Below are 18,830 nucleotides of genomic sequence, written 5' to 3' on the forward strand. Positions count from 1 at the left end.
GCCCTGTGCTCCCTGCGGTGTAGCTCAGGAGACTCCCCCACTGCTGGGAGCCCCAGTGCCCTGGGGCTGCCTCCAGGACGCTGAAGTTCTTTCACTCTGGTGGGCCACCCCTCTGGCAGGTGTCCCTCCAACCCCGGGGAGCAGAGCCTTTCTGCTCTTTTCCAGGTTACCTTGAGTAGGAGAACTGCCTCCCTGGGACCCTCTGTGGGTTCTGTCTCTCGAAAATTTAGTTAAATTCCTTAGTTTTGAAGTTTTATGAGAGAGCGCCTAAGAGACTTTCCTCTCTTGTTGCCATCTTGGCTCTGCCCCCAACCATTAGGATTCTAACAAACTTTCTCAGGGGCAAAATGATATCAGAGCAACAGAAAAAGAGTTCTTTTACATTTTACCATCCTCTACATCCTCTTAGACCATAGGAATTGAAGAAAAGCATCTGTCCTTCAATATTATAAAAGTTGAACAAACCTCCTTAGAGTGATCATCCCATACATAACTTAGTGAAACTTCAGCATACAAATTCTACAGGTAATCTATATCTGATTACAGACCAACTACATGTAAAGGTTTCAAGAGTAGCCTAATTGAAAAACTAATTGACATATCTCCATAGAGAGACCATTGAGATTCTTCATTTGGTTTCTTATCTCAGGAATATTTAAGTAAATTTCCACATGTCATGACTCAGGTTCTAGTCAGTGGGGGATAATATTAACTGTAATAGAATTTTAGCTAGCTAAAATATACAGGAGGAATGGCCCTGTGTGCCAACAATAAAAGGAAACAAGAATTAAAAAAATTTTCCAATATCTTTTGCCATTTTATCTGGGATTCTCTTATGGAAAACAAATCCAAGCCAGAAACTCCCTTTTTATTTCAGATGTGATAGGAAAAGAATGAGGAGAGGAGATAGTGAAGAGCATATCCTAGGAGGACCATGGGTCTGGGTTAGGTGAGAGTTGTTCTGCATGAAATCCTGCACTTCTGGAAGAAGAGCCTCCTAGCTGTGGTCTTCTCTGACCTCTTGTCCCCCAAGGGTGCTGTCTATAGTTCTGTGACCCAGGGAGGAACATCACAGGAGCAGAGCTATTGGAAGTTGGACTAACAGGATTCTTTTATAGAGAAAGGGAAGCCATGGAAGGCAAGGGCTTTGGGCAAGACCAAACAGCCAGGGAAACAGCAGAACCAGATCAAATCCTGTCCTTGGTCCACCCTTCCAGGTCTCTTTAGGTGAACTACAGGGCTTTGAGAACACCATAGGTGAAGGAAGATGGAGGAGAGAGCTCTCTGATGCACTTGCGAAGTGTTCCTCTCTTCCCTCCAGTTTTGGAACAATGAAGCCCTTGGTTACTATCACAGACCTCTGCCATGCAGATTCTCTGGTTCCAGTCTGTCCTCCCAAACCCAATCAATAATTCAGTAAGAAGTAAGGGCTTCTGAAGCAGATCTTCATAAGAATTTGAATGGTCATTTCTGAGGGTCCCAAGCCCCATGACATCTCATGAGAGAGAGGCAATTAGATGAGGAAGCCTTGTCAGAGAGAGGTCAAAGTTCTCCCTGCTGCTCCTCTGGGATATTCCTGGGCATCTCCACCTCAATGCTGACCCCCAGGAACTGCTGAAGAGGAGGGCAAGGGGTGGCATAAGTGGGTGGGACCCTGGTGGAAAGAGTTGAAGTAGGTATGGTGGAGAAGAATTCTTCCATTTGTCTCAGAGCCTTGCCTGGCTAAAGGATCACTTCTGTCTCAAAGGGGGAGGCCTGGGAGGCAACCTGACCACTGCAAGGAAAGGTTCCCTGTGATGTCAGCCAGGACCTGGGCACTAGAATGACTGACCCATGGTTGCCTCGTTAGGGAGCAGGCTGGGGCCAACTGTAGTTTGTGGTCCTGTCTTGTTCATTCCAATGTTTTGGAGTAAAGGTATTCAGTACAAGGGTGGTGGTGGTGGTGGGGCTAGTTTCATTTTGGGAAGAGGTGGGTGTGGCAGAATGAGCCAGGTGTTAGAAAGATATGTCGAATCCTTCATTTGGATGCCCACCCCCAGCTTGTAATGAAGAGAACATGGCCAATACTTTAGGATTTAAGGACCTTGCTGACCAGTCTGAGTCTCTAGAGTCAGTAAGTTTTGTGACCTTCCTCCAGTCTAGGGGACTTTGGGGGCAGTGACCCAGGCAAACTCTCTTTTCACCCGAGGCCAAGCTTCACCATCTCCTCCTCTGGAGGTAGATAGGCTCTCTGGGCTCTACTGTACAACCCCCAGCCCCTACAGCAGACTGACAGATCCTTCATGGGGAGCACAGAGATGATTCCTAATTAGTGGTCAGTGACTGGTCTGCCCCCATGCTGGTGGTCTGGCATTGCAAAGGGCACATTCTTCATGCCAGAGGTAAGGAGGGAGGATCCTTATTCTCAACAATTTTCAGTCCTTTTTTCCCCCTCTCCTTGGAGTGGGGGCGTCGGTCTGAAATAGTGGTTGATGAGGTAACACAGGGTCTGATCTCAGAAACAGAGTTTGAATGGGAAGGGGCCTCTTCCTCCTGGAGTTCTCTAACCTCTGGGGAAGATCACCTCAGAGTAGCATAGACACTGGGGTCCTCTGATCCAGAAGTGGGAAGGTCCTTAACCCCAACCTTGGGACTATTGAGGTTCAGCTGGGCGTAGGTCACGTCCTGAGGGTCTTCCCCTGGGGGAGCCTGGTAGGAAGAGATCAAGGGATGGAGGGGGACAAAGGGCAGGTTGACTGAGGGGGGCAAAGGACCTTGACCCCTCCCCCAGCTGTGTGACATTGGGGGAGCTTCCCCTCTCTGTTCCCTCTAGGTGAGAGCTAGGGAAGGGAGGAGGGGTCTGGGGAGACTCACAACCAGGTCCTCTGCTCTGGCCTCCTCTATGTGTCTGTCCTCACCCACATCTTCATCTGGAGGCAAGAGGAGAAGGTATGAGGGACCAGGACCCTGGCCCTGCCCAGCCCAGGTCCCTCTGCCCCTGCCCTTCACACTCACACATGGTTTCCTCTAGAGGGGTCCCATCTGGGTCAGATCTGCGGAGCAAGAAGACACAGAATGTTAAGGGGGAGGTCTGGGAAGGTGGGCCGATGTGCTGGAGGAGGGGTTGGGAGGAATCAGGCTGTCTGGGGCCCTACCTCCTGGTGGCCTTGGCCTCTGCCTCTTGGCCCCCATTCCCTGTAAAGCAGAGTCAGCCTTTAGTGGGGTTCAGCTCCTCCCCATCAGACCCTCAGCCCAGGTGACCCCCAGCCCCAAGAACTCACTGAGTTTGGTCTTATGTTGCCGGTGCCGATGCCAGAGAAAGAGGAGGAAGAGCATGAGCAAGATGAAGAAGACTGGAATGCCAATCAAGATGCCTGCTTGGGGGAAGGAAAGACCTGGGGAAGACAAGAATGATGACCAGAGTAGGTAAAGAATGGACAGGAAACTGGACTTTGGGGACCCCTCAGTACAAGGGGTCACCTATGAGGAGGGGTCAATAAGAACTGAGGTGGGGGCAAGAAAGGTTTCTTTAGGGAGAGGCACCTAAGTTCAACCTTGGGGGGATGTTTGCATTGTAAGAAGAGGAGGAGGGAGAGCATGCTTGTCTGGGGGCACAACCTGGGCAAAGGCCCAGAGGGGAGAAAAGGAGAATAACAAGGGGCTGTAGGAGGAGTGGTGGGCAGTGAGGGGACCCTGGGTGGGATGGGCAGACCCTCATTGGACATCCTGTCCCTCCCCTGTCTCTCTCTGGTGGCTTTTCTCAAGTTACTCACCAAGCAGGGTGTGTCCAGATTTAGAAGTTGGAGAGATCTCTGAGGTGGAGGAAGGGACAGGGTGAGGGGCTGGGCTGGGGAGTCCAGAGAGACTGGAGGAGGGTCTACAGGAACCCCTTGCTGGTGGGGGATGCTAGGCAAGTCCCCCCTTCCCTTGACCTCATTTATCCATCTCAGCTGACCTGTCCACTTGGGAGACCTAATGTGTCCATATTTCCTATGACCCCACTCATGCCTCCTTCATGAGCTACTGGGGCAATGGATGGACCCCAGGAAAAGAAGAGAGGAGCTGGGGTGTGAGGAAGAGACTCTGTATCTTCAGGGCCCTTGTCCTGACTGTCCAGGGCTCTAAGGTTCTACACATCAGGGGAAATCAGTATTGGGCAGAGGAGGGAGGATGGGGGAGGGCATCACTGTGGTACTTCCAGCTTAGAGGAATTGGGGTGAGGGAACCAGAGAGGCCCCTCCTTCATTCCTGGGGAAGCCAGGGATGGGAAAAGTAGAGCCCCCCTCCCCTCATAGTGCCAGCTATGGCTGTATGGGTGAGGGATGGGAGACCATGGGGGCTTCTGGGGAAGGGGAGAGAAAGGACAGGGAAGGGTCTGCCCTGTTTATCTCTTCTCTCCCCACCTAAGTCTTCCTGAACAATCTTGTTTCTCCTTCCCCAACCCGGAAGGTCCCTTGCCCCTGGCCTTGCCATCCTGATGACTTGGTTTGTTTTGAGAAATGGGAGACTCAGCCCAAGGCAAGACAGGAGGTGGAGAGAAATAGGGGAGAGAGAGATCCCCCCACATCCTGTGCTGAGGGTCACTGATTACTCACTGGGTGAGGAGGATGTCATATTCTGGGGTTTTTCAGGGCTTTGAGTGAGGTGAGGCTCCTTTGTGGTGCCTGGAACTGGGAGAGAAGGGGGATGGTCTGGGTGGGTCCTCCCCCGGCTGAACCTCTGCTCTGCTCCTCTGGGCTCCCCCTCCAACCTCCTCAAGTTCCTTTCCTGGGACCTGGCAGATACATGGTCTGTCTGTGGGACCAACATCACCAGACAGGGGGTAGATGGTGTTTAGAGAGACCTCACTGTCTGAGGATGACCCACTTCCCAGACTCCCCACCCCTCCCTCTGAGCCTCAAACTCCCCCTGGGGTCTCCTTGGGGAGAGCCCTGAGCAGGAATTGTTGGATCCCGGGACCAGTGAGGAGCTTAGGCAGGTAGAAGGACTGGGGAGGACTGGGGCTCTCTCACCTGTGACTCTGAGTACCAGGGGGTCACTGGGAGCTGACCACATGAAAGGATTGTCACTGTGATAACTGTAGCATTGATAAGTCTCTCCGTGGGCAGGGCTCACAGCCCAAACAGAGAAGTTGGTCTGAGCCCCCCTCTCATGGGGCTGGGCCCTTTGCCTCTCAATCTCTTTTCCATCCTTGTACAGAGTAAACATGCCATACCACTGCTCTGAGTGACACTGGAGGGTCACCTGCTGTCCGAAGGTCACCTGGGAGCTGGGCAAGGCGGAGAGGGTGGGGGGGTCATGCAGTCCTGGGGGAGGAGGAGAGCCTGAAGTTAGAGCTATTAGCCCCCCACTCCTCTTTCAGGGAATGGGGCAGATCTGGCTGGGGAAGGCCTGGCCCAGGCCTAGACCCCTGCTTGGGGTGGGGTTGAGATGGGGTGGAGGAGAAAATGGAAATGTAACAACTTTTTTGGGAGAGGGTTAGAGAGGATCTTGGTGGCTTTGGGGAAAAAAGGGAAGTGGGGAAGGGAGAAGGGAGAGAGAAAAAAAAGAAGGAAGGAAGGAAGGAAGAAAAGAGTGAAGGAGAGAGGCAAATGGAGGCCAGGGCAGGGAGAGAGGTTCCTCTCAGGTTGGGGGCTGGGATCCCCAACCTGTATCAGAGAATCTCTCTCCATAAGCTTTGGGGTGGGGCCCCTTCAGAATCCATCTGTACAACTTTGCCAAGTTATGTGCTCCCCAAAGAGAACCTGCTCTCCTTCTGGACCTTGGGTGAAGGTCTCTGGCACAGGGTGGGAAGGGGAATAGCAGCCTTGGGTGGGATTCCTGGTTCACTCTCATCCTCACCTCCTAATCTTGCACAGATACTCTGGGGATACACAGAGGAGACAACCTCTCCCCTCCCTGTGCTGAGGTCTGAACTGGGGGAGGGGGGACAGAGAAGCAGCAAATCCACCCTCCCCTCCCTGTTTTGGCTTTGGGATAGTCAAGGTTGGGAGGGGAGGATGACCCCCACCCTCCTTGTGCCCCTTCCCCAGGAACCCCCAGCTCTGTCTGATCTCTCTGGCTCCAAGGTGGTTCTGACTGAGGCAGCTGGTGGGGCAGAGGCCAGAGTCCTGGGCCTGGAGTAAGGAAGAGCTGAGTTCAAATCCAGCCTCAGACTCTTCTCAGCTCTGTGATCCTGGGCAAGTTACTTTCTCTCTGTTTGCCTCAGTTTCCTCAACTCTAGTAAAATTGGGATCACAGTAGAACCCACCGGGCAGATTTGTTGTGCAGATCAAATGGGATAATAATGGAAAGTGCTTGGTACACAGAAGGCGATACATAAACTCTGATTTCCCCTCCCAGAGGCAGAACCAGAGCGGGGCCGGGACAGGTTGGGACACTGAGCCAGCCCTGTTTGGGGGGCCTGGGGCTGGGGGGAGCCCTCACCTGTCACCACCAGCTCCAGGGGGTTACTGCACTCTGATAAGACAGATGAATGTCTAGAACAACAGTAATATTTCCCAGCACGCTTTGCTTTCACCGATGGGATGAGAAACTCGACCTCTCCTCTGGCTGGTTTCTCCTTTATGATCTTTATTGTTCCAGACTCTTGCTCTTTCTCCAGCAGGTAGCTTTTAGCCCACTGTGATCCCCCACACCTGAGGGTCACACTACTCCCTAGGGGCACCAAAGGACCCTTGCTTGCACTGAGGTAGGGTCTGCCTGGAGGGAAATGAAAGCTGTCAGTTCCAGGGGATCCCTCTTCTCTGTGCCCCCCCCCATCCTGGGGCCCCTCACTTTAAAGTCCAGAACTTTCCCTCCTCCCTGGGGGTCGCTCTCTGATGTGGGCAGGGGGATTAAAGGGGGTGAGGACTCACCTGCTTGGGTCCTCATCCTCTGGCCCAGACACAGCCCTGTCAGAGAGGACCCTGATTACTCCCAGCCCCCCCATGTCCTCCCCACCTAACCCCTAGAGGAAAGAGACAGAGGCACCAGAGTCTGGGCTTGGGGGGGGGGGTGAATGAAAGGGATTGGAAATCAGAAGACCTGGCCTGCTTCTCCCCCCTCCCTCCCTACCTTGCTGGGTGACCCCAGAATTGTGTCTCCCCTTCTCTACAGGAAAGCTTCTTCCTCAACACAATGGAGGTGAGGGTGTTGGACTTGTATAAAGGGCTTCTTAGTACTCACCGAGACATAGCAGGACAGAGAGGGTGGCGGTCATGGTGAACACAGAGGTCATGGGAGAGGACTAAGGCTGGCCAGGGCAGTCCGAGGCACTGGAGGTGACCAGGGCCAGCTCTGCCCTGAGTCTGTAGTCTCTGAGAAGGATCACTTCTCCTTCCTCTCTGGGGTTGTTTCTTCATAGATGTCTTCATCAGTGTGTCTGTGTGTGGGGGCAGGGAGAAGGTTGGAGAGTCTTCTCATGGACAAACCATGAAACAGTTCTTCCTGTATGGTTATAATTAAGATCCCACAGACCGGGAATGTTCACTAGAGAAGCCTCACAGCCCGCCCCCCCCCAACCACCCTCACTTTGGAGGTGTTGGTTTCACTGGGAGTTCATCAATCTGACCTCAGATCCTGCCCCTTGCCGCCCCCCAAGAATGCCTCTTTAAACTTCTCAATCCCTAACCTATCAGACAGGGATTCTTGTTAAGAGGTTAAATTCAGACCCCAGAACAAGGAGCTGCTGGGTGGGCTGCATTGGGAGCTGATGCCTTAGGGTTCGGGGGGGGGTCTCTTCTGATGATTTCTAAGTGACCTTGCCAGCTTCTTCCTGGGCTCAGGTCTGCCTAGGTCTCTGCTTTCTGTAGACTGAAAGACTCAGTCTCCCAGCTAGTATGCAGGCTGCCAGGTCAGATTCCCCAGGAGGGGGTCCCTAGCTCTCTTATTCCATTGCTTAGGAACTCCCACCCAGGATATTCCTATAAGTCACTGAGCCAGTTCCTGTCTCTTTGATATCAATTAATACAGTAACATCAGTTAGCATTCCATAAGCATTTGTTTAGGATTTTCAAAAGTATAGTTACTGAGAAGGAATAAAAAAATAAAACAAACAAAAACATTCCAGCCTCTGCCCCGACTGGCAGGTCTGCTCCCCCTTTTGCAACCCGTCTTGGTCCTTAGAGACAGGACTCAAACATAATGTGGTTCCTGGAAAAATGGTGAACCCTCTTTATTAGGGTGTGTCCTGGGTCCTCGCTGGACTGATTCTCACCCTCCATGGTCCTGAATCTTCCTGGGTCCTCTGTCCATCAATGCTGGTATGAAATCCCCAGGTCTAGGCCACTCCTTTAGCTGGGGGAGACCCTACTCCAGTCACAGACTTGGGGAGGTAGAGGGAAGGAGTGTGTGTGTGTGTGTGTGTGTGTGTGTGTGTGTGTGTGTGTACACATATGTTTATCTATTGTGTGACTGTGTGATCATGTCTGTGTCTGTGAATGTGTTTCTGTGAGAGTGTGTGGGAGCACATGTGTAGGAGTATGTGATATGTGAATGTATGAGGGTGTGCATGTGTGTGAGTGTGTGTCTGTATGTGGAAGTGTGTGTATATATACATATGTGTGTGTGTCTGTACCTACGCACTCAAACACAAGGAAAAGGATTTTAGAACTTTTCTAGGAAGGACACTTCCTAACTCATTGGGGGTTACAGCATCTGTCCCTTACCTTGTGGCATATTAATTCCTTGCCATTCAAGATCATGCCTCAAGGAGCAATGCCCTCCGCTGCATCAGAACTGGGCCATTCCCCCAGTCTCTTCCTGGGAATCCTCAGGAACTGAATACCACCTGAAAAGGAGTCAGTAATGACCTGCCTGAATAGACACCCCCTAAACCAACCAATGAGGAATGGCTTTTCTATGTCTATCCACAAGTGACCAGACCTGCTATACCTTGCCTGGGAGAAGGCTGGACAAGACGGGAGTCTCCTCTGGTCAAACCCCAGAATCTGAGGGGATGAGGTTGAACATACCTTAAAGTTACCAAATTAGCAAATGTTTGGCTTCTGGTCCTGAGTCTTTATGGCCACCATTGGGGTGTCTTATCATCTATGACCCTCTTACCATTATTATTCTGATAATCCACACACCTACTGAACAGGACAAAAGGACAAAGTGGTTTTGGGTGGGCACCAAGAAAATATCAGTCTGAGCACTTTGTGGTTGGTAGAGTTGATTCCTTCACCCCCTCAGATGTGTGGTGAAACTCATACCAGGAAGTCTATATCTCAGCAATGAGAATTTGGAGGGTAGGTATACTCATTTCTAACTTCTATTTCTTCATCCCATGACCCACAGTTTTTTTTTTCCCCATCAGTACTTCCAGAAGGGCTAGGACCCTCAGGACTACCTTGTCACAGCACTAATCTTTTCCTCTTTCTGCCTATCCACAGGTGCAATTTTCAGACATACCTTACAACAGAGCCAGGAGGGTCTTTGGACACCGAGTTCCACTCCTCCATTTCTAGATGAAGAACCAGGGGCCCAGAGACAGGTGTGAGCTTACTTGAGTCCCAGAGCAAGTGTTGAGCAGAACCAGGAACCAAGACAGCTCCTGAGTCTCCTCTCAGGAGCTTCCCCTCCCCCTGCATGGACATTTCATCTGGACTCGTTTCTCACTCTCAGGCCCCAGTTTTTCTTTGATCCTTTTCCGCCTTCACACATTAGCCCACTTCTTCCTCTTCTGCTGAGTAATACTGTGCTAGTTTATAGAAATCATCACTGTCTTAAGAGGCTGGTGTGGTCTGAGTGAAGTCCCTCCATGTTCAAAATCTGAATTGGGAGTGAATAAATTATGTTGGAGACAAGGACCAGTTTGGATGACCTTGCTTAGGCTTTGGGGCTGAGGGTCACATCAGGAAGGAGGGGGATATGTGTGGGCCTCTGTAGTTGAGATAGTTGGGGCTGTTCCCATTATCTACAAGTATTTATGAAGTGCCTCCTATGTGAGAAACTCTAAACTAAGTTAGGATGATATCAGAAAGGGAAAAATGGTCCCTGACCTCAAGGTGTTCAGGGTCTAAAGGGGTAGACACCAGGTAAACAGTTATGGACAAACAATTTATAGACAGGAGAAATTGGAGATGATCTCAGAGAGGATGACACCAGCATTAAGAGGACTGGGAAAGACTTCCTGCAGAAGCTGGGAATTCAGCTGGGACTTTAAGGATCTCAAGGAACAAGGGATCAAGGACATTGAGGTACAGATCCTCTCCTGGCACTGCTTGACCATGCCTTGCCCCTGCTCTGGTCTGGGTCAGCCATGGTCAAGTTAGGTCAGAACCTTGTCACTGATCAGTAAAACCATACTTTTCCTGAGTTCTAGTTTGTACCTGAGCCTGTACCAGGAGAGGATTTCTCCTTCAAGGCTTCTGTGTCTACTATGATCATCAGTCCTAAGGAAGGATGAGCTAAAAGTCTTGTGGGAAAGAACACCAACATTGTGTAGTGTTAGCCTTCAGGAGTTTGACTTTAATGAAACCACCATATGTTAGCCTCCAGTTTGTCCTTATAAAGAACAAATAGAATTAGACATTAATGCCTTACCTTCTAGAGTTTGGTCTTAGGAAAGAACAAATAGAATTAGGTTAACATGCATGTTTATTAGGTTAACTAGGTTTGTGATCAGTCATATGTGTAGGATCAGTTTAGGAATCAGATCCAAAGTGGGATTTGGAGATTCATATGTGTGTGTGTGTGTGTGTGTGTGTGTGTGTGTGTGTGTGTGTAATTCCATAATCAGAAGTGGGATCTTTTAAAACTGCTCTTGTCCATTAAGGGAGCAGTCCTCAACTCAAGGCGAGCTTCTTGTTAATATTTGTTAGGGACTAAGAGTTTTTTAGCAGTAGAAGGGCACTATAAGTAATTCCATTAGTCAGGAGCAATACCCCTTCCCCACTCAACCTTTGTGGCTTATCACTGAGGTTAAAAGACTCCCCACAAAGCATGAGAATTCTCCAGGATGTTGGCACTAACCAGTTGATACAATGGGGAGATTCATATTTGTTGCAAGGAACCAAAATTTTTATGTTTTTAGATGACATGGGGAATAACCCACACTGACCCTATAAGTGTCATTGACCCTAGAATTCCTGGGTTTAAATCTGTCCTCTCTCTGGGACACAATCCCCTTCACACATTCTCTGATCCTGCTGATGTGCTCTTGGCTGACCTTTATCTGCTCATCTCTTTGCTTTTCCCAAAAGGTCCCCCTCCCAGAATGTCCTTCCTCACCTTTTCCCTTAGAATTCCTAACATTTCCCCAAGTTCTGGCTATTTTCTCCTTTCTACACTCAGTTTTGTATAAGTGTCTATTATGTACAAGGCACCTTCCTTTCAACTTTATAATTATAGATCGGGAAAAATGCCCCCCCCCCCAAGGAAATCATCAGACTTAAGCACTACCATTACCTGATGGCAACTAGGTGGTGCAGTGGATAGAGTACCAGGCCTGGAGTTAGGAAAACCTGAGTTCATATCTGAACTCAGTCATTTCTCACTATGTGACTTTGGGCAAGTCACTTAACATTGATTGTCTCCTATCCAAGACTATCTCTAGTCACTTTGATCTACAGCTGGTCAGTGGACCAAAGATGGTTCTGGGGGAGAAATGGTGACTTATCACAGTGCCTCATTCAAATTCAATTCATGTGCTTGTCATGACATCACATGGCATCACCTTCCTGATATCATGATCTTCAAGAACAAAGGACAGAGGCCCAAAATTGTGAGACAATGTCTGCCCAGTCCACAAATCCTGTCAGATCTGGATCCTGTCATCAAGAGTATTAGTCAAGGGCATTGTCCCATCCTAAAATGGATAAACATATCTGTATGTAAGACCTTTAAGCAAACTGAAAGCAATATGGAAGTGAACCTTCATTTAACTTTTTGTGTTTTCCTTTCCAGTATATGGACTTGCCTTTTAATGCCTCCTGGGGAATAGATTATCCTAATACTGACTGAATTGGTTGGTTCCCAGAATTGTGGGATGACAGTTTTTGGAAAGTTCTAACCATTTTTATCTGGCTCAGAATAAACAAGGGACAAATGCTCATACTTTTTAAATTCTTCATTGGCTGCATTTCTGACTCACCTGCACATTCTTTACAAGTTCCCATATACCTTCGCTTCCTAGAGGTTCACTCCAGCCACCTTTGGGACTAAGCAGCTGTAGTTTCTGCAGTGGCCACACCCTATAATCTCTTCTGGTAGATTAAATTGGTAGATTAAATTAGTATTATAGTATTATATAGCATTATAGTATTATTAGGATTATATAATATTCAGACTTCATTATAGTATTCAAATAGCTTATAGGTTCATAGAAGATAACCACATAATTATAAGTCTACCAAAGTATATCATATAACTGATAAAAAAATCTTAGCATTTCACCCATCAACAAGTTAATTTACAAGGGGCTACATAATACTAGATTGCCCAAATTTAATTTTCAGAGACCCTGACTGGTAGTTATCTCTTCCTTTGACTCTTGAAGCATCTTGAGGGCAGGATGAGTCTTCCTGTCTATTGTCTTTCTGAGTTGTGATATACAAAGGGGAAGATAGAACAAGATAAATTAACACTTATTTCTAGGACTTGAAATTACAGTCACAAATTAAAACAATAAATCACCCAATCCAGTTAACAAAAGATACAAATAGCTACATTTTTTCCCTATATAAGCCTAAGAGGATACTTAAAATCTCCATTACACTAGGCTGAATACAGTTGTCAATCATATTTGGATAACAAAAAAACTTAGGTCACAGGTGAGAATATTTCACAAAGGTATTCATCACAAATCTTCTAAATTATACACACTTTCAAATGTAAACCATAAACAGAACTCAATTTTTTTCCAAGCCCACGAAGGCCAGGAACAGCTCATCTACAGATTGTGCTGAGTATATTTATTTTCTAGTTTAAACCTGATTTAAGGAAAAACAAAGTCTTTGCAATTTTTTTGCAAGGCAAATGGGGTTAAGTGACTCGCCCAAGGTCACACAGCCAGGTAATTAGTAAGTGTCTGAGGTCATATTTGAACTCAGGTACTCCTGACTCCAGGGCTGGTGCTCTATCCACTGTACCACCTAGCCACCCCTGCAATTTCTAACTGAGGTCAAATGCTTTCAAAATTCCATAATAAGGAGACAGACTCAAATTCTAACTCAGTTATTGATTACTTAATTTTAAGTTAGTTTTTTTACAAAAACAATTAAATTCAAAACTCCAAATAAAAGGAATAAACTCAGTGTTAAGAATCAGGAAGCATTTCAGATTTGAATTGCATACGTACAGGAGTTTAGACACATAGACAGACACAGGCACAACTTTTTGAAGAAAAGATTACACTTTGATCTAATTATGTCATGAGACTTTAAAGAACTCTAGCCAGTTCACTTAAATCTCAAATCTAGAAACCTCTAGGATCTCTAGGCCAGTGAAGTGATGTGAAAAGACTTGCTGAATAACTACACAGAGATCTTTGATTGAAAAAGTACTTTTTAAATATACACACACATACATGCATATATTCATATGATTAATTCTGAATCATACCAATTACGACCACTCAAAAAAGTAATTTTAGAATCAATTTGACTTTCCTATGTATATTAAGATTCAAAGTAACCAATCAGTTGTTAAAATTCCTTAATAAAATCAAATGCACATTTTAGACAGAACAAATCCAGTTACTCAACTGCAGAGATCTTAGTTTATTAGCACAGGGCTTAATTAAAATGGAATCTGAATTTCTCAGTCCCAGTAGCTTTTATATAATATTCAGACTTCATTATAGTATTCAAATAGCTTATAGCTTATTCTTCACTTTCTATTTTCTTCTTTTTGAGGAGTATGGGGGTGTCTGTGTTCCACAAGAATGTGAAGGAAGATTGTTTACATTACAAAGACTGAGGTCTGCCTGTATTGCTTCCTATGAACAGGTATGTGAGTTAAGACAAAAGACTAAGTCTCACCTGATCAAAAAACTGAGTTTAGGTAAGGTCTACCCCTCCCATCCCTAGTTCTGAGTTAATCTAAGGTCTGCATCCTTCTTCTTTGTTCATGCTCAAGGAGGTAACTGTTCTTGCTCATTAGTGTAATGAGCATGGAGGCAAAAATTAGATTTGGGACCCCAAACAATGATTGTCCTGAAGGGGCAGGAACAAAGTCTTTTAAACTCCATATAAAACCTAACAATTCTGGGATTTCTCCATCCTCCCCACCTTGAAATAGGTGTGGCACTTAGTAAGGTGTCTTAATTAAAAAAAAACTTAATCTGGACTGTTTATGAGCCATTTATAGTAATTTGGGAACTTTCCTACGATACGATGTAAATCTTTTTGGATATTTTCTTGGAAGAACTCAAAAAAATAATGTACACAAAAGACTTGATTTCAAGGTGATTTCTTGGTGTACTCTGTGAGGGAAATATCTCAGACATTCCAGTAAGAGTGGCATGAGTTTGGGGGGTGGAGCCAAGATGGCGACATGAAGGGATCCAGTCTTAGGAGCTCTCTGATAAAACTCATAAGCTAAGGACTCTAACTAAACTTTCGAGAGACAGAACCCACAAAGGGACCCAGTGAGGCAGTTCTCTTACTCAAGGTAACCTGGAAAAGAGCAGAAAGGCTCTGCTCCCCGGGGTCGGAGGGGCGGCTGGCCAGAGGGGTGGCCCAACAGAGCAAAAGAACATCAGCCTCCCGGAGGCAGCCCCAGGGCGCTGGGAGCCACCGCTCACAGCAGCGGGGGAGTCTCTTGAGCTGCACCCCGGGGAGCACTAGGCACAAAGTGGGGGAACAGAGGGAGACCTCTGCCAGAGCGAGCATGTGGAGCCCAGCCCTCAGGGCACACAGGGTGCAGCTTGGTCTTTCGGCAGCCCAGACCCGGAAACAGAAGCAGGCAGAGCCGGTAAGCAAGAGCCCCCATGGCATGAGCCCACTGAGCTGGGGGGGAGGGAGTGAAGAGAGAGAGAGAGACTGCCTAGCTCTGCCCTCTGTCTTTGGAACAGGACTCTGGGGCTCTGACCACATTCAGATCCTGATCACAGTCCAGGCCCCCCCATAGAACACCAGGGCCCCCCCACCTTGGTCCCATGGCAGAGGGGGTGGAGCTTGTGGTCATTCACAGACCAGGAGGGAGGACAGAGCCTCACACACTGAGACCCTTGTGGGAGTATCCCAAAAGTTCAGGAAGCACCCCAAAGCCAGGCTCAGGCTGGGAAAATGAGCACGCAACGAAACAAGAGGAAGACCATTGAGAAGTATTTTGCAAATGAGCCCAAGAAGGATCAAAATACTCAGTCTGAAGATGAGGAAGCACAAGCTCCTGCATCTAAAGACTCCAAGAAAAACAGAAATTGGGCTCAGGCTATGATAGAGGTCAAAAAAGACTTTGAAAATCAAATGAGGGAGTTGGAAGAAAAACTGGGAAAAGAAAGGAGAGAGATGTAGGAAAAACATGAAAATTAAGTCAGCAGCTTAGTCAAGGAAATCCAAAAAAATGCTGAAGAAAATAGCATGCTAAAAACCAGCTTAGGTCAAATGGATAAAACAGTTCAAAAAGTTATTGAGGAGAAGAATGCTTTAAAAAACAAAATTGGCCAGATGACAAAAAAGATAAGAAAACTCTCTGAGGAGAACAAATCCTTCAGACAAAGAATAGAATTCAGGGAAATTGATGAATTTACCAGAAATCAGGAATCAATACTTCAAAACCAAAAAAATGAAAAATTAGAAGAAAATGTGAAAATATCTCATTGAAAAAACAACTGATATGGAAAACAGACTTAGGAAAGATAATTTAAAAATTATTGGAATACCTGAAAGTCATGATCAGGAAAAGAGCCTTGACATCATTTTCAAAGAATTATTACAGGAAAATTGCCCTGATATTCTAGAAGCAGAGGGCAAAATAGAAATGGAGAGAATCCACCGATCCCCCCGAGAAAGAGATCCCAAAAAAACCAACCCCTAGGAATATTATAGCCAAGTTCCAGAACTCCCAAGTCAAAGAGAAAATATTACAAGCAACCAGAAGGACACAGTTCAAATATCATGGAGCTGCAGTCAGGATCACACAGGACTTAGCAGCAACTACATTGGAAGCTCATAGAGCTTGGAATACAATATACCGAAAGGAAAAAGAGCTTAGAAAGCAGCCAAGAATGAACTACCCAGCAAGGCTGAATGTCCTCTTCCAGGGAAAAAGATGGACTTTCAATGAACCAGGGGAATTTCAAATGTTCCTTTTGGAATGGCCAGAGCTGAACAGAAGGTTTGATCTTCAGATACAGGACTCAGGTGAAGCATAGAGATTGGAGGAGAAGGGGAAAATATGAGGGACTTAATGAGGATGAACTGCATGTATAGAAAAATGATACTGATAATATTCATATGAACCTTCTTAGTTAATAGAGCAGGTAGAGGGAACTTTTATAGTTGAAGCACAGGAGAGAGCTGAATTCGAAGATAAAATATGGTGTAAAAATGGAGTCAATAGGAAAAAGGAGAGGGGGAATAGTCCTAGATATTTCACATAATAAGATTTTTTTATTACAACGAGCTATTGCAATGATATGGAAGGGGGCAGGCAAGGGGAATGAGGGAAACTTTGCTCTCCTCAGAGATGGCTAGGAGAGGAAACAGCAAATATACTCAATGGGGTATAGACATCTGGAGTAAGAAGGAGGGGGGATCAGGGGGAAGGGGTGGGGATGTGAATAAAGGAGGAGAGGATGGACCATGGGGGGAGAGTGGTCAGATATAACACATTTTCTTTTTTACTTCTTGCAAGGGACTGGGATTGGAAGGCCTGTCCAGGACCATGGGGCCACGTGGATTCTGGGCCTAAGGGGAGGTTTGGGGGCTCAGGGCTTCTTGGCCCCAGGACCAGGGATCTGTCTACTGCGCCACTCAGCGACCCTACAGCAGAGTCAGAGTGAAAGGAGAGAGAAAATAGAGTACATGGTAGTGGAGAAATAAGAAAGGAGGGAGTTGCGATCAGCAATGGCAGCGTTGGAAAAATATGGAAGTACCTTTTGTGATGGACTTAACATAAAGAATGTGATCCACCCATGACAGAGTTGTTGGTGTTGGAACAAAGACTGAAGCACATTTTTTGTTATTATTATTTGGGGGAGTGTGCAGGGCAAGTGGGGCTGGGTGGCCTGGCTGGGGCCACATAGCAGGGTGATCTTTGGGTGTCTGGGGCCGGATTTGGACCCAGGTGCTCCTGGCTCAAGGGCCAATGCTCTGTCTGCTACCCAACCACCCCTACTATTATTACTATTTTATTTTATTTTGGGTCTTTTTTTTTCTTCCTTTTGGTTTTTGCAGGGCAGTGGGGATCAGGTGGCTTGCATGTCACATGGCTGGGTGATTGTTGGGTTTACGAGGCTGGATATGGGCTTGGGTGCTTGTGGCTCCAGGGCTGGTGCTTCGTCCATTTCGCCATCTGGCCATACCTACAATTATTATTATTATTTTTTTAAATTTTAATTGTTTTTCTCTCCCCTTTACTTTTTTCGCCCAAACAAGTTTATCTATATTCATGGGGGGAGGGGTATTTTGTTTACTTGTAAACAAGAATATTTTATTAATGTAAAAAAACATTTGTACAAAATGAGAATAAAAAATAAATTAAACAAAAAGGAGTGGCATGAGTTTGAAGCCAAGAATGACTAAAAGGTCTCAGGGTAAGAAAGGCAGATCTAGCCCAAAGGAGAGACTAGAGGATAATTGAGTGCCAAGAAGGGAAGGATAGGGATTTGGGGTTCCCTCTCCAGGAATTTCCCTAAAATATTTAAAGGCCACCATGGGAAAGATTGCTGGCAGACTTGGGGAGCTGAGGAGGCTTGAGATTTGGTTGCTGGAGGACAGAACCCAGAAGCTGGAAGGAAGCTGATTAAATCCAGTTTGGTATATGAATTACTTTTAATGCTCGTGTGTGTGTGTGTGTGTGTGTGTGTGTGTGTGTGTGTGTTCATATGTTATCTATGCTGTCTTGGGTAAGTGGTCTGGGTTAAATATTTCTGGGTCTGGGGACTCAGTCTAAGTTTTAGACTGGGGGCTCTGGGAGTTGGGCTGAGGAGTTTTGGAAGGTGGGGGAAGAGAAAGTATGTCTGCAGCATTCCCCTTATGGAGATCAGCCCCTCTCTTGCTCAGCTGGAAGTAGCTGTGATGGTATGTGGAGTTAAAGAAAGGAAGAAGGAACACTTAAAGGGAAAAAGTTGTGATTAGCAAAGAGTTTAGGAAAAGAGAGAATTTTAAGGGAGATGATTAAGATTGAGAAGTCAGAGGAGGGGAAATTTCCTTATTCCTATGCCTGACTAGGAAAGATTCCATGCTTTCTCCCTCAGTTGGAGGAAGGCCGTGGGGAGTTAGACAACTGATCCCATCCACCATCTTAGTAAGATTTGAACTCTAAACTGAGTTCAGCTGAGGAGTGCCCTGCCAGTGGAAGGGGTTGGGGTGGGTGAGACTTCAAGTGCTTAAGCCTTAGAGGGAAAGACATCCTATCACAGGTGTGGTATATGATTGGGAAAGGAAGAAAATATAAAAAATAGAAATCAGGGATGGGGAGACAAGTTTATTGGAAGTAAATCATGTCTGATGAATGCCTCTGCTCTTGTCATGTGGCTTAAGGTACTGATTCCGACTCCATTTTTAAGGTTGACCCCCTTCAGAACTAGTTTTGAGAATCAGTCTGAGGGTTTAAAAAGAGGGGTATTAGTGTTGTTACATTCTAACAAAATCTGTACAGAATGAAAGAAATTAAATAATCTAGATTGTTAATATTTTTTAAGGACCTTGAACTCTATTGAACTCTATTGGTATTGTGTTACTAAGAAGAAAAATATATAA

At 46.6% G+C, this 18,830-nt stretch overlaps 1 protein-coding gene across 4 annotated transcripts; it reads right to left on the reverse strand.

Moving 5' to 3' along the window:
• Window positions 1-673: 673 nt before the first annotated feature.
• On the reverse strand, window positions 674-9,629 carry LOC141509965 (platelet glycoprotein VI-like). Of its 4 annotated transcripts, none has more exons than XM_074219876.1 (13): window positions 8,934-9,629; window positions 8,628-8,749; window positions 7,147-7,342; window positions 6,837-6,872; window positions 6,406-6,681; window positions 4,992-5,285; window positions 4,575-4,649; window positions 3,753-3,791; window positions 3,261-3,374; window positions 3,135-3,174; window positions 2,995-3,032; window positions 2,854-2,909; window positions 674-2,688 (listed from the first exon to the last, which is right to left on the reverse strand). In XM_074219876.1, exons 3-13 carry the CDS (start codon window positions 7,196-7,198, stop codon window positions 2,560-2,562), a joined length of 1,149 nt encoding a protein of 382 aa, XP_074075977.1. In that variant the 5' UTR covers window positions 7,199-7,342; window positions 8,628-8,749; window positions 8,934-9,629; the 3' UTR covers window positions 674-2,559. The 4 variants fall into 4 exon arrangements, with proteins under 4 accessions (XP_074075977.1, XP_074075978.1, XP_074075979.1 ...); XM_074219877.1 differs by lacking the exon at window positions 8,934-9,629 and adding an exon at window positions 8,854-8,883; XM_074219878.1 differs by lacking the exon at window positions 6,837-6,872.
• Window positions 9,630-18,830: the final 9,201 nt, after the last annotated feature.

The sequence above is a fragment of the Macrotis lagotis genome, chromosome 1 (genome assembly GCF_037893015.1).
Source record: "Macrotis lagotis isolate mMagLag1 chromosome 1, bilby.v1.9.chrom.fasta, whole genome shotgun sequence".
Classification (NCBI taxonomy): domain Eukaryota; kingdom Metazoa; phylum Chordata; class Mammalia; order Peramelemorphia; family Peramelidae; genus Macrotis; species Macrotis lagotis.